Raw genomic sequence first — 15,914 nt, 5'->3', positions numbered from 1 at the left:
TTAAACCATCCAAAATACCAAACATAAATGTCTTTATCTTCTGGTCCTCACTCATTCTACAGATGTGTCCAAATAATTGCAGCTTCCATTTTATAATCTTCTGCATTAGATTCTGTTTTGGTTGTATCTTCTGATAGAGCTCTTCATTGGTGATTTTCTGTACCCATCCTATTCTTAGAATCTTCCTGTAACAAGTTCTTTCAAATGACAAAATTCTTTTTCTTGATTCCTTATTTATTACCCACGTTTCAGATCAGTACAGTACACTGCTGAAGATGCATGTTTCCAATACTCTTAGTTTTGTTTGCAGGCTGATCACTTTACTTTTCCAGATGTTACCCATGGCCTTCGGATTTGTTCTTCCCTTTGCAATCCTGATCTTTATTTCTTTTTTACAGTCCAAGTCATATGTCAGTTTACTTCCCAAATATGTGAATTGTTCTACATTTTCTATATCAATTCCATCCACTTGTATCTTTTGTTTTATGTTCTTCTCACCAAATACCATTGTCTTTGTTTTTTCAAAGTTCATAACAAGTCCAAATCTCTTTCCTTCCTCATTTAACAGTTACAGTGTTTTTTGTAGTTCTATTTCGTCTTCTTCAATAATAATGTCATCTGCAAATCTCGGATTGTTAATTCTCATTCCGTGTACAGATATTCCTGTGGCATCTTCTTTCATTTTATCCATTGCTCTTTCTACTCCACCTTTGTCCATTTAGTGTATATAAAGAATGATTTGGTATTATAACTATCTAATTTATCAGAAACAAAATTTTATAATTTTAACATACAGATAATCATAAAAAGTCATTTCAGCTGCACCAGCAGAAGATGAAGATGAAGAACAGGAGCAAACAGTTACAACAGAAGAAAAGTCCACTGAAGATGCATCCAATGTGCATAGCAGTTATGAAGATTGTGAAGAACATATTAAGGCAGTTGAAGATGTAAAACAAGAAAAGACATTAGAATTGGCACCAGTTGAGACCACTGAAAAGAAAGATGTGCAGTTTGTCCAGCCATTGCAAAAGGACATAAGTAATAATTTAGCAACAAAACATCCACCAAGACAGAGGTAAGATTTATCTTTGATTTATTTTATTTATTTTTTTATGAAGTTTTTAAAAGTAACATGGAAGTTATTACATCGCAAACTAGTGTGAATATATAATTTTCATTTTCATACCTGTGAAGTTGATGGGAATAGATAGTTCCCATCAGCTCCTGTTCGTTGTTGTGCCTTACATATCTCAAAATTACTTAAAAATAGGTTCAATATAATTGAATATCATCATTTATTCATGTATGAATAATGAAATATATACAGAAATATTCATATAAACAAAAACTCACTCATGAAGATGGTCTGTTAGATGAAAGTGATATAAGTTGCTCTGTTTTGTGCTAAATGATAAATGTCAGATGGTTCATTAGCCTCATTTTAAAAAATAAGTTTTCTTACTATGTTGCCAAAATTGTTTTCTTGGTCTTCCTCTGTGTTCATTAGTTGTCCTGTAGAGAGCAAGAACACTGAACATAGGTGGATGTCTAAGTTGGTGTCCAAATCATCTCATTCGACTTTTTTTGAATTGTTTCTGTTAAAGATCTTTGCTAATTGGCTTTAAGAATGACTGTATTAGTAATGTGACCTTGCCAAGTATATCTTAGTATTGTTTGAAAGCATATTGTCCCAAAGCTGTTGATGATATTAACAGCTTTGGGACACTGCTCATTGAATAGCAGTGTCCTATGTCTGGGCACCATATGTAAATATGGCTTGACTGGTGGTTTTGTACAGATGTATTTGGGGTCTGTGGTGATGAGATTGGTTTCCAGATATTAGCCTTTAATTGAATCAAAGGCTTTTGAGAAATTCGTGAAGTTCAAGATCAAGAAAAGGTTTTTATCTCTTGCTTCTTCTAGTAGCCTTCTAAGTCAGTGGATGTGTTCAACAGCGCTTCTGTTTTTCAAGAAACCTGCTAAATTTTTGAGTAGAAGAGGTGTCACATATGGTTCAATCCAGTTTAAAAGCATCCTATTATAGATTTTCAGTGCAGTAGAAAGTAGTGATTCCTCACCTGGTTGTTCCTCACCCATCTCTGGACAAATGCCATGGAGAAGTTTGGTGAATCTCAAGTGGTTGTACTTGATATCCAAAGCTTTTGACTGGGTCTGGCACAAAGGCTTACAAAGCAAACTACCATCATTTGGTCTGTCTCAGGACTTTGGCAGTTGGATTGCCAGCTTTCTATCTGGACGCACACTGTGGGATGGTAGATGGTTCCTTATCCTCTCACCATTCATCTAATTCTAGGGGTTCCACAAGGTTCTGTTCTCTCACCAATCCTCTTCATTCTGTATATCAATACCCTACTTCAGTTGACCTCCAACCTAATACACAGTTTTGCAGATGACAGCACATTGTGCTCCTCCCTTTCATTTGATAAACCTTACTGTACACAACTCGCCTCAACCTACAGACCATCAACCACCATTGCCCTCGGTTCTGATCTCCAAGCCATCCTTCAATGGGGCTCAGATAACCTCATCAATTTCAATGCTAGTGAAACCCAGTTCTGTCTTATTTCTTACAGAAAAGAACAGTTTTCTTCCAGTATTATTTTTGGTAGCACTCAAATTTCCAGACAAGATGAGATCTTTCTTCTTGGAATTATCTTGACATCAAGCCTCTCCTGGCATAAACACATCACAACCATTGCATCCTCAGTTTCTAAAAAACTGATTTCCCTTTTGCTCATTAGTTCACCCCTGAACATCTGTTAACCTTATACAAATCACAAATCTGCCGAGCTATTGAATGCTGCTCTCACATTTGGAGTGGAGCTCCTAAGAGCTCCCTCAAAATACTTGACTAAATACAGAGGAGAGCAATTAAATTGATTAATTACCCATCTCTTACCAGTCACTCCTCCCACTTTTGTACAGACATTTCGTTTCTGCAATTTGTGTATTCTATAAATATTTCCATAGCAGATGTTCATCTGAAATAGCATCAATAATTTCCCACATAGTACCAAGCCCGTTGGAACTTGCACTGCTGCCCAACATCCCTTCATGGTACAGCTTGAAACCTACAGAACAAATTTCTTTTCTTCCTCCTTCATCCGTGCTACTGCCATATTATGGAAGTCTTTCTCCTGATGTGTTTCCCAAGGAATACAATATACAGGCTTTTAAATCAAATGTAAGCAAGTTTCTCCTCTCCCAACCCGCTACCTATATACGGTTCTAATTGTACTATAGGTTGATCAACCAACCTCTTGTGTATGGGCTCAACATTAAAAAAAAAAAAGTAGATTTGTCCTCATGTCAGAGAATGATTGCCATATATCTTTGTGATACATATTTGTAAAGAACAACACTTTCATGAATGAAGAAGACTATCAAAACCAAAGCAACTGCAAAATTGATGTACTTGTTTGTTTGAGCTATTCTGAATATTCATATACAGCTCATTGCATTATCAAATTCTTTGTATCCATTTGTGTTCTGATCTACATAAAACGTATGCATATACAATCAAACTTGGTGTAATGAGCATCATGGGACTGACAAAATTTTGATCTACTTTTTTTTTTTTTCATTAACTCAATGAAAAATAGATTAAATTAACAAAAGTATTAGAGAGAAAAAATATAGTTACATACCTAGATATTATTGTATAAACTACAATCAACTTAATATTAACCCTGCAGAGGTCGCAGTCGAAAAAATTGCAGCTTAGTTCGCGTGTATCTGAGAGATACATTCATTACTAGTATGTGCTAAAATGCAATAAAACTTAAAAAAAAACACTGCAAATATAATACATGATGGTTTATTTATTTTCAGTTACAATCTAGAAATTATTGAACAAAGAAAAAAACAACTAAACCAATACTATACTGACATTGGAGTTCGCAGTATCTCTCAGATACAATTTACTATCAAATATCACTTTCGGATTCGAAAGTGATATTTGGACTCATCATCTCATCATCAGACTCAAGTAACAAAATCGCTGAATCTCTTCAACATCTGGATTATCCTGTTGATATATTTTTCCAGTGCCATTTTCAACAGTAAATTTTTTAAATCAATCCAGCCAACCATTGTAATCTACAAGTCATTGTGTCCAAATTGTTTTAGCATTCGCTCCCCTCAGTTATTTTGTTTCCCAGGTGCCAATACATAAACATCTTTATTTTTCCACAATGTCAACGATGCTGTTGAAGTGGACATAAAGAAATTTTTGCACCATCTTCTAACTAACAAATATTTTTGACTTTTTTGTGAACTGAGATTCGCTTTCTTTTCATAGACATGTTTCTGAGAGAAGGGTTTGTTTTCAGCTGATTTTACAATCATGGCAAAGTGAGTGAGGAGGACCGGAGGCTAGACACTTGTGTGCTGGGTAGTGATGGGATGGCCTTAAGGATAAGATTAAGTTATAAATCAGCCTATAAACCAATGCTGGTGGTCATAAAAGCAAACTAACTCCTTTCATTTTTTTTTGTCTATTCCAAGACATTGAAAGAACTTCTCGAGCAATTAAGAATGTTTGCATTAGTTACCAAAATTTGTACGGTATATCCGTGTAGTATACTTGTTATAAAAGTGAGCAATTGTATGGGAATATGCTTAAATTAAAATCATTATAGCCATGATTTCATTATTTCTGTGCTTGTTACAACAAAGTTCAATTGTGTGTATATATACACTATCTACCAATAATTGTCTAGACTCCCCTATTATTTGAAGCTATGAAACATTCCAGATTTTTTTATAACATAAACACTGATAGTAGAAAGCAGTATTTCATCATAGTAGTTGAATACAGGTGGTATGGCAACAGAACGTGAACTCAGTGACTTCGAGAGAAGTGTCATCATGGGCTGTCACATTGGTGGCATGTCCATACGTGCCATTATCGCTCAACTGGAGCATCCAGAATCAACAGTTGGCAATGTGATCAACAAATGGAGATATTCTGGCATCACTAGTGTAGGAAAACACCCAGGACAGCTGCCAAAAATGACTGGCAGGGGCAGGAGGGTGTTAAAATGGATGGCATGCAAAAAACCAGCTACACTCAGCACAACCCATCCATGATGAGTTCCAGAACATCAGTAACACCATGGTGAGCACTAATACTATATGAAAAGAACTCCATTTACTTGATTTCCACCGAAGAGCAGCGGCACATAAGCTGAACATAACCACAATAAACAAAAGCGCTCATCTGGCCTGGTGCAAAGGATGTGTGAACTAGACAATTGAACAGTGGGAAAACGGTACTCTGGAGCGATGAATTAAGGTTCACCTGTTTCCATTCTGATGGCAGGGTGTGGAGGCAGTCTGGTGAATGCTTATTACCACAGTGTGTTGTAACCACAGTAAAGTTTGGTGGTAGAGGAGTAATGGTGTAGGGTGCATTCAGCTGGTTTGGAGTGGGACCACTGGTCATTCGTGGTTCAGTACCTTGATATTCTGGATAATCAGGTGTTGCCTACACTATAGAGCTTTTATGGAATGGACCCATGTTATTATCAAGACAACAATGCCCCATGTCACAAAGCTGCAGCTGTTATGGAATGGCATGAAGGGATGAATGTTAAACAATTGCCTTGGCCTGTGCAGAGTTCTGACTTCAATGGATCCTGACCCATCGAACACTTATGGGACAAATTGGAGTGGCGATTGAAGTCCAGAGCAGCATGTCCTCAATCTGTCGCTGAACTCAGTGCTGCTTTGATGGAGGAATGGAGACAAATTCCACCTGATGTCTGCTGCACATTTGGGAGGAAGCCTCCCTATGAGGGAGGCTTCCCCCCCCCCCATCCCTCACTGTAGTAATAAGCAGGGGGTGATCAAAGTCAAAGGTGGACATACCCGATATTAGGGTTCGCCTGCTGGTATCAATTGTAAATTGCTAAAGTGTCCACACAATTTTTGGTAGATTGTGTGTGGGGAGGGGGGGGCTTACGTGTTTACACAATTAATGTAAATGTCATGCTATGTATATGCTATAAGCCAATATTTGTGTTATTTTTGTCTGACATCACATTAATGATGTTTCTGTAGGCTAAAAATTTGCCTACATTAGAAATTTACAATTTAGAATATTTTTTTTTGAGACTTCCACCTATGAAAGACTAAGCCTGCAGGACATCAGTACTGTGGGTGAGCTGAGGATTTTTTAAATTAATTTACATATTTTGTATTTTTTAAATTCATTTTTAACATTTCCAAGAAATCCTGCTCTAAAGACTGAACATGGAACCTTTGCAATCACTTCAAACTCCAGTAAGCATTGCAATGATGTCGCACTGGTTGATGAAATACCAGCTAAAGACAATCACATACATCGATGCCCACAGTGTGATTCAAACCTGTGGCCTGTAGGTTGGAGAGCAGATATATTTTAACCACTTGGCAAACCAGGACAGCAAATGCATCTTAATAAATTTATTAGTATTGAGAATGAACAAATTCAATTAAAACATGATGTTTTTATTCATTTAGTTTCTGTATATAAACAAGGTGTCTTTTTTTATTATTATTTTTATTTTTTCCACACATGAAAAGCTGAGGCCCCCCATAGCAAACACATGCCATGTGTGGACAGGGGTCTCTTGATATTATGGGAGAAAAAAAAAAAGTGTCTTTTAGTACTTTTCAGAATTAATAAGCAGATAATTGCTTCTTTTTTTTAAACTGAAGTTTAGTATGATGTTCCATTACTTTATTATTTTTTTTTATGTCATATAATTGTGATTTCTAGGCTTGGAAGTAGTCATCATGCCAATCGGTCACGAAATCCTTCTGCCTCTGAAGATCGGGAAACATTTAGTTCCTCACAAATATCTGCAACAGCTGTGCAAGCAAAACGAGGTAATGCCTTTTTTGTTGCTAGAATTATGCTGAAAAATTTTACTTTCATTTTGTCAATACACAGGAATATTATATTAGTGGCAATGTAGTGGAATTCTTTATATGCAGATAACTTTTTAGAAAAAAAAGTGCAGAAATAAGATTCATGATACTACCATTGAAATAGCCTTGTTAGCTGTGCTCCTTTCAGCACTTCTCTGTGTGGAAAAAAATTTTATGATGATGTATGGTTTTCACTGATAGCAGGTTTGATTCACACAGAAAGGGGAATTTTATAGGAAAATGTCTATTGTTGGGAAAAGTGATACCTTTACTACGAGATATTTAGAAAGCTAATTATAGAGGGAGAATAAACAGTATATTAAATTTTCATCAACCAAAAAAACAGGACAGGCAGCTTTCAGACTATCCTTCTCAACTTTAGATCGTGTACAAGCATTAAATTAAGTAATGGAAAAAGAAAAGAATATAATTTCTCCAATTCATACTAAGGCAAGTGATGTGAAGTCATTAGCCTCTATATACGAGTTGCCCAGTCTTGAAGATACTTCAGGCGTAAACTTTGTTTGTTTACACTTGGATAAAGGATTAAACCAAGAATATAATTTCTTGGCATCTTTAATTTATACCAATTTCTTTGGTTTTCATAGATTATGAAAAAGCATTTGACTCAATAGACCTGTGTAAAATGCTTGAAGCTTTAAAACTTAGGAATAGATATTTATATTAACATATTAATTATATATATGAGAGAAGTTCATCAGTGATAAATTTAAATGGAAAAGAAAGAGAAATAGAAATAAAAAGAGAAGTCCAGACAAGGAGACTTTCTCACCAAAATTATTTGCTACAGTCCTTGAATATACTATGAAAAATTTTTAAAACTGGGAGAAAAGAGGACTGAATACTGATCGAGAATACTTAAGCAATCTATCATTTGCTAATGATATCATTCTAATAGCAGCATCACCAAAAGAACTAGAACACATGATTAAATTAAATGAAGTAAGTCTGGATATAGGCCTACAAATAAATATAAATAAATCAAAAGTAATGTATAGTGAAATACTTAAGAATGAAAACAAATTGAAATAAATCAAAGACAGATTGAAATAGTGAATTCATGCAAATATCTAGTACAAATCATTACAAACAATCATAAACTTGATAATGAAATTTCAGTTAGAATAACAGCAGGATGGAAAGGTTTTAATCATTTATAAAGAGATATATAAAAGCAATTTACCAAACTGCCTAAAAAGAAAGATCTACAACCACTGTGTACTCCCAATACTTGGTTTTCAGAGAAACTGAAAACAACACAAAGAAACATGTAAAGAGCCATTTTAGGAATAACCTGGTTATATAAATAGAATAATACTTGAACATTGCCTTAGTAATAAAAGGCAACAAATGGTACTGTGCAGAACATGATGAGAACATCTGACAACAGATGAACAAAGAGAACAGCAGAGTGGACGCTGAGAGCTGGTTATCAGAAACTATGCAGACCAGTGGTATGACAGGACGACAAGATAACAAGATATGTACATTTATGGTGGAGAGATGTACAAGACTGGTTAAAATGGAAGAAGCATGGAGAGGCATTCATCTGGCAGTGGGCTGAAGAAAGCTCTTGTTGATGATAATTATTTAGAAAACTACTAACCAAGGTATGAACATCAGCTTTTTAAGGTAAGCCTTAGTGTGTATTAGTAAGGTGGACTAAAGCTTTGATAATCCTGTAAACACTGCTCTGGAAATATGACAACAGAGACAGCAGGATTTTATCTTAGAAACTCGGGTTTTTCATTCTACACAATGGACAAACTGGTTAGAAGTACACAAGCAATTGATATAGCCTTACTTGCTAAACATGAAACCTTTTCAAATCACTTTAGGCCAATACTAAGCCAGTGTCTTTTGTCTAATCTTTAAAGGTACCCATGGCATAACTATAAACAACAAATTACATGATAACCTAACTTTAATGTAAGCACAGATATTTCACCTCTTGTTATCTTATTGTCCCATCTTATCAGTGGTGTTCCTAGTTTCTGATAACCAGTTCTTGGTGTCCATTGTTTGTTCTCTTTGTCTATCCATTAGCTGGAGTTTACCAAATTCCTTGTGAATATAATCTAACATTCTTTGGGCAGACAGGCCATTCTATGGAAAAAAAAAAGAATTGATTTGTGAGACCCCAAAAGTCTTGCCTGACACAGCATAGTATTGATACCAAACACAATATCCAGCGGAATGAAACTTGTCTTCTAACCATAGAAGCAATTTTAAATACAAATGCCTTTTCAAAGAAAGTTGCAAAGTCCTTTTACATCAGACTAACCTGAATCAGAACAATTCTCTCTCTTTCTCTCAAATATTTGGGAGATTCTCATATTATGTAAATATCAAAAATAGTTTTAATATTATTTATTAATGTATTAATATCACACATATAAACCTGTTGTTTATATGTATGTTTATATCAACTTATATTGTATGACAATATAAAGTACCGTTAAAAACCATAATGAGAAACATGTACAAAGAGAATGAAATTATAAACATGAATAAATTTCTAATTAGTCATTTAATTAGAAAGAGGAATAGGGGCACAAGCAATGAACAACTAGGCTGCATTAGTTAACCTAAGAGCAGGGATTTGCACAGTTGGTGCCAGCAAGTCAGCTTCTTAATTGGATAGAGACCTTTTTTTATATGACTCCCACCTGCAAAAAGTTGTAAACTTGTAGTACATTTGTACTGTGGGTGTGTGCTATGGATTTTTTTAAATTAATTTTTATTTCTTTATTTTAATGTCTGTATTTTTTTACATTTTTTACCTGGTCTAGTAGAAACCTTGCTCTTAAGACCAAATGTGGAACTTTATCAAGCAACTTGATATGCTTTTTTCTTTTCCTTCAACTGCCTCTTTAACTTCCTGTGTCCACCAGGGAGTTCTGATTTTTTTATCCTTGCAGACAACCTCACCACATGCCTCTCTGGCAGAATCAATCATTGTTTTCTTCAGAGTTTGCCACTGAATCTCCAAGATTTGTTTCCTGTTCTCAAACTCTTTCATTTTTTCTTCAATAATCTTTGTGTATTTTAGTCTACAGTTCACATCTGAGAGCTTCTCAACTTTTATTCGCTACTAGCTTGTCACCCTGTTGTAATACGTAAGCAGATTACTGAAACATGACCTCCATGTAAATCCATGTTAACCATCATAAAGAATTCTGCTATTATCAATCTATTATCAATCTACTTCTGCATCCTAGTCCTCACCAACTACTCTGATTCCTTTGATCATCTTTGATTCCTTTTACAGTACACTTTTCTCCACTTTTAAGCTTTTTCAGTAGTCTCCAGAATATTTTGCTGCCACATTCTTGATCTATATTTTTGTTTTTACCAGTCTTACCATGACTTTTGTTGAGCTTCTTTTACACAGTGTTTTGCTTTCTTGAAAATGCAACAAAGCAAAGCACTGTAAAAGAAGTTCAACAAAAGTCTCAGAGCTCAAGCTGATTGAGCTCAGAAAGATTTTTTCATTGATGCTGCTTATGTTGATGGTATCTATCCTGAACTCTGCTGGTGGTGTTGTGATTTGTTCCAGTAGCCGACTTTTCACTGTTCACCCTGGTTCCACAGCAAAATAACTTTTGACTTATTTATCTATGCAATGGCTGGGGCATCGCCTAGATGAACAAGCCATCAAGAATATAGTTTGGTCAACTTGATTTTAAGCGGATCCTTATTCGTTCAGTATCCATGTGAATATCTACTGATAGAATGCACCACGAGTAGGTGAGGATTGGGCAGTCAGAAGCCCTAGTCATTCCTCTGCATTCCTTAAAAGGCCATGTGGCAGTCTCCTCCCAGTTATCCAGCTTTAATCTTTATTCTCTCTACCATACCAGCTTTGCTATCTTCACTGAAAATCATGGCTAAATGACAGAAATGTTTTACTTAGATTCTTCATTCAGAATAGACCTTATGTTTTTCATGCTCCTGTCTGCTTTTATAGTCATATTTTTATTGCTGATTTTGTTTTAGCAGTTATTCAAAAAGATTATCTTTGTGTTGAATACTTATAGCTACTGTTTTTTTTTTCATATAACTTTTTAAGGACTTCTGTACCAAATATATATTTTTTTACTTTCTACTTCACTGATTCTTGCATGTATACACACACATAACTATATATGATACCAGATTTCACTTGAAAAGCCCTGATATGTTTTTCTCATCCTAGACTGGATTCCAACCTAGGTCTTTCCAACCAAATCACTTCCTCTGTACTGATGAGCTATGAAGGCCCCTTAGCTAAATGTTATCAAAGAATAAATTAGTATATTATTCTCCTGTTTATTTTCATAGCTGCAGAAATGAATTTGTTGCAAAATAATTTTTTTATTTGTTAAAACACAACTTTTTATTGAAAAAAAAATGTTCTTGCATCATTTTCCTATTCAGACTTTTTTTTTTTCTTTTTTTTTGTTGTTGTTAAATTGTCATTATTCTTTCTCCTATTATTTCTAGGATTGGAGAAGTCACTGAAGGATTTGAATCGCCAGTCTGTTGCACTCCAAAGAATTGAAAACAATTTGGAACAAGAAATTGAAAAATCTTATAAAAGGATTAAAAATGCTTTTCAGGAAATTCAGAAAATGTAAGTATGGAGTGTTTTTCTTTCTTTGTTCATCTTAAAATGTAACTTTTGTGACTTTCTTACAAGAATTTACTTCTTTATCCAGCCACTTAGCCTTTCTAGTTTCTTTTCCCTTGTCTTGACATGCTTAAAAAAAATCAGTGTAGTAAAAAGAAAAATTTATTTGGACAGACAGTATCATTATGGGGAGTTTTATAATTAACAAAAAAAAAGTATTTTTTTAAAAAAAAGTCATATTTAATGAAACAGTTCGTATATTAGGGCAAAATCCTTATCCAGTTTCTCCTCTTGTATAGAAAATCATTTCTTATATTAAAATAGAGCAATAAAGTTCTTTGACTGCATCTGCAGTTGTCATTATAATTCCTTCTGTTGATTTAATATATCGACTTATGTCCTGCAGGTGGAACGGAACCTCGATGTAAGTCGAGGGATGACTGTACGTTACAAGAAAATTATCTTGTTTTTATCCTTTATCCAATAACATGCAAACTTTGTTTGCATGTGAAGTAGCTTCATGACTAGTTTACTTTTATATGGAGGCTGTTGACTCAGTAAAGGTTCCGAGTAGTAATCCTTCCCATAATATGCATCACAAAGGGCATGTCTGAAGGGAAGAGTGCTCTTCATTATGGAATACCAAGGCAATTGAATTCAAGTCAACACCTTTACATACACTGCTTGGAAAGGAGTCCCCCCCCATGGACAAAATGCATCATGTCATATAACGAATGACATGTTTGTAGCCGGTATAAACTTGAGGAATGTGATGCTCCCAAGTTGGTACAACTGTGTTTGGGCAAAATGGCTGCTAGAAGGGAACTGACAGAGTTTGAAAGAGGCATTGTGATAGGATGCCATGTTGTCGGCCTATCTGTTCGATGAATTGGGCTATCTCAGGTCAACTATCAGTAATATCATACTGAGATGGAAGTGTAGAGAGTCAGTTGCAAGTGCACTTGCAACTGACTCGCAACACTAACTGAACATTACCATAGGTTGCTACAAAGGATAATATGTTAAAACCATCATCCGTTGGCTGACACATTGAATGTGGAATTCCATGCATCGATGGAACATGAATCTGCACAAAAACATTCGGAACAGAGGCTCACAATATAGGTTTCCATGGCAGAACCACAATATGCAAGCCCATATTACCTGAACAAGTATGCATTGTTGTCTTCAGTGATGCAAAGAGTGTGTATAGTGGGATGTGGAAGCATGGAAAGCTGCATGATGAATGACGGCACACTCTCTACCAAGCAGATTGAGTGTGGATGTGGCAGATGCCTGATGATTGCCTCTTACTGTGTGTGTGAGCCCAACTATGAAATTTGGAGGTGGTGGTGTGATGGTATGGTCTTGTTTTTCCTGGTTTGGGTTCGGCCCTCTCTTTGTGATGCCACAAACATAATTCCAGAGGTATCTGGACATCCTGGATAATGTGATGCTTCTTACTTTGTGGTGTTTCTACAAAGTGACCATTGTCTCCTTCAGCAAAACAGTGTACCATGTCGTAATGCTGCTGTTGTAACTGCATGGGTTGCGGACATGAATATCACCACAGAGTCCTGATTTCAACCCTATTGAACATCTGTACCACAACAATCCAGGACCTCTTTACATGCCTTCAGGAAGAACGGTCCGAAATTTCTATTGGTCGCTATCAAATGCTTGTGGAAAGTATGTCCCCATAGGATTGCTGCAGCCATCACAGCAAAAGGAGGCCCTACATTTTATTCAGGTGGGTCATGGCTGTTTCTTCCTCACACTGTGGTGTCAGTTGACTTCTTTCCAAGCACTGTACAAGTAGACTTCATTTGAAGATAGATACTTCCATGTTCAGACAGTTTGTTTACTCTTGGATAAAAGATTAAAACATTAATATAATTTTGTCAAGTATAATATGTTGATATAAACTGTCTTAAGGATGTTGAAGATTGTAGTCAATTCAGCATGTGTGTGTCCTAATTCATTGGAAATGAATTATTACAAAAGAAATAGGAGAGGTGAACACAATTAAGAATGTTTTGCATTTTCTTTCTCTGAGTTGGACTCAGATTGGAATGTTATTCCATCTCACAAGAAAAACATGCTACAGATTAGAATGCAATTTCATATTCATCTATATTACACTTCAGAAACCATACTATCAGAACTATAAGTTTTCATGTGTTGATATCATATTTAGGAAATTCCCATTATTTTGTGGTCAGTCTATTGATTGATTGGAACTAGCACGTACACTGATGCAAAGGTGAAAGTGGACATATGGTTGCTGCAGACTAATCAGACTTCACTGAAGTTTGCCATACTCCACATAGTGGTAGCCAGAATATCAGTTCCGTCAGTGTTTGTTTTCTCATATTCAGCTCTAGACAAACAATGGTTTTTAACATATCTCCATTCTAATATCAGTGTGCATAAGCTACAAAAGTAGCTATGACCTAATTAATACTGTGTATATGTTACTGGCAAAGTGTGTTTTACATACTTTCTCTAGGCATTGTATAGAATGACAAATAGTATTTTGGATATATTTTCATTTTGAAGTTTTAAATTTTGCCACCATGGGAAGGTTAGGTGCTGGTGGTTGTTATGTCTCAAGGACTTACTGAGAGTTGGAGACGTTCTGGAATGGCATTTTGAATTGCACTTAGCTGCCATTTTCATACAAAAGTACCTTAAATTTCGTCACTTGGTCTTGCAAGTACACCTCACGAACCCTTGCCCGCTACCTGTGGACAGCGGCTGACCGGAGAGCTATTTCGTGGTCAGGAATGTCTCCACCTCTCAATAAGTCCTTGAGACATAAAGTGAATTATGATCTGGCATAGAGTTGGTTTAAAATTCCTTCAGCAGTTCCAAGTCGGTAAAAACCATTGTCTGTCACACTCATAACAACCACCATCATCTAACATAACCTAACCTCCCAATGGCGGCAGAATTTAAAACTTCAAAACCTAACCTAATCAGTTCCAAGTCGGTAAAAACCATCGTCTGTCACACTCATAACAACCGCCCACCTTACCTAACTTTCCCATGGCAGAAAAATTTAAAACGTCAAAATGAAAATATATCTGAAATAGTATTTTTCATTCTATATAATGCCTAGGTAATCTATACAATGCGTAGGGAAAGTATGTAAAATATTAAAGAAAAAAAAATAGGCATTTCATACTCCAAAAAACGCCTAGGCATTCTATAAAATGCCTGCTTTTCAGATTTTGCCAGTAACATATACACTAATTAGAGTATAAAACCTGAAACAGTCTTAAAGAAACTACAATAGCCTGAGATTGGGCAACTCAAAGTGATGTTTCTGTAACAGCTCAGTTGAATAGCACATGCAGAAACAGTCCTGTGAAGGATACCAGGGACGTTCTTTTTTTCTTAAGCCAAGCTAACCTCTCAGTTGGCTTTAGGATGTGAACTGCAGCTTAAGACATTCTTGTGATAGCCAAGCCATTTGCATGATTATTTGTCTAGAACTGAACATCAGAAAGCTAAAACACTGATGGAACTGATATTCTGGCTACCACTATGTGGAGTATGGCAAACTTCAGTGAAGTCTGGTTAGTCTGTAGCAACCAGATTTCTGCCTTCACCTTTGTGTTGGTGTACCCATTAGTAGCTTTGGCTGTATGTTCCAGCAACAAGCATCATACCAAAGGAAACTATCAGGTCATCCCAAAAGTAATGTCGTTTTTAGCATTAAGTTTTGAAAGGATGTAAAAGATAAATCACTTGCTAATTTAATCAAGTATATATTCTCCATTTCAATCAATAACACTCTTTCAACATTGTTAAAGCTTCATAATGCCATTTCTATAGAATTCAGAAGGTTTGGAGACAAAGAAGTCGCACACTTCAAAATAATTGGTAATCTGAAGGTGCAAGATCAGGAGAATACAGAGGATGTGGAAGCTTTTCCCAGCCAAGCTCCTCATTCTTGGTACAGGTGATTACTGCGACTGTCCACCACGTTCTGGTTTCCAGCCTGACAGCCTGCAGGTCTTCCTTCTCCTGATCCGCCAATCTCTTTCTCGGTCACCCTGGCAGCCTCCCTGATCAGGGTCGGGCCTCCCACGCTTGTCTCACAGTCCTTTCGGGGCCCATACGGTACAGGTGCCCCAGCCACTGAAGACACCGGACTCGCAGCTCCATCAAGACGTCTGCCGAGTTGTATAAAGCATGTATGGCAGCATTGGACCACCTCCTCCAGACTCCGTCTGCCATGACCCCTCCATAGATACATCGTAGCATCTTGTTCTCGAATACTCTCAGGTGATCGGCTTGTCTCGCCGTGAGAGTTCACGCTTTAGCACAGTAGAGG

General features: G+C 36.2%; 1 protein-coding gene across 1 annotated transcript in view; it reads left to right on the top strand.

Annotated features, from left to right (window-relative positions):
• The window catches only part of LOC150105040 (spermatogenesis-associated serine-rich protein 2), a 248,778-nt gene that overhangs the window by 135,319 nt on the left and 97,545 nt on the right, over positions 1-15,914 (top strand). Inside the window, exons 6-8 of the mRNA XM_090396113.1 lie at positions 820-1,078; positions 6,788-6,897; positions 11,446-11,575. Of these exons, the coding sequence (XP_090252239.1) occupies positions 820-1,078; positions 6,788-6,897; positions 11,446-11,575 (499 nt within the window). The remainder of the gene's footprint in view (positions 1-819; positions 1,079-6,787; positions 6,898-11,445; positions 11,576-15,914) is intronic.

Source organism: Typopeltis vanoorti, chromosome 7 (genome assembly GCF_054136105.1).
Source record: "Typopeltis vanoorti isolate ZY-2024b chromosome 7, IOZ_Tvanoo_1.0, whole genome shotgun sequence".
Taxonomy (NCBI): Eukaryota; Metazoa; Arthropoda; class Arachnida; order Uropygi; family Thelyphonidae; genus Typopeltis; species Typopeltis vanoorti.
This window is presented reverse-complemented; position numbering and strand designations above follow the sequence as displayed.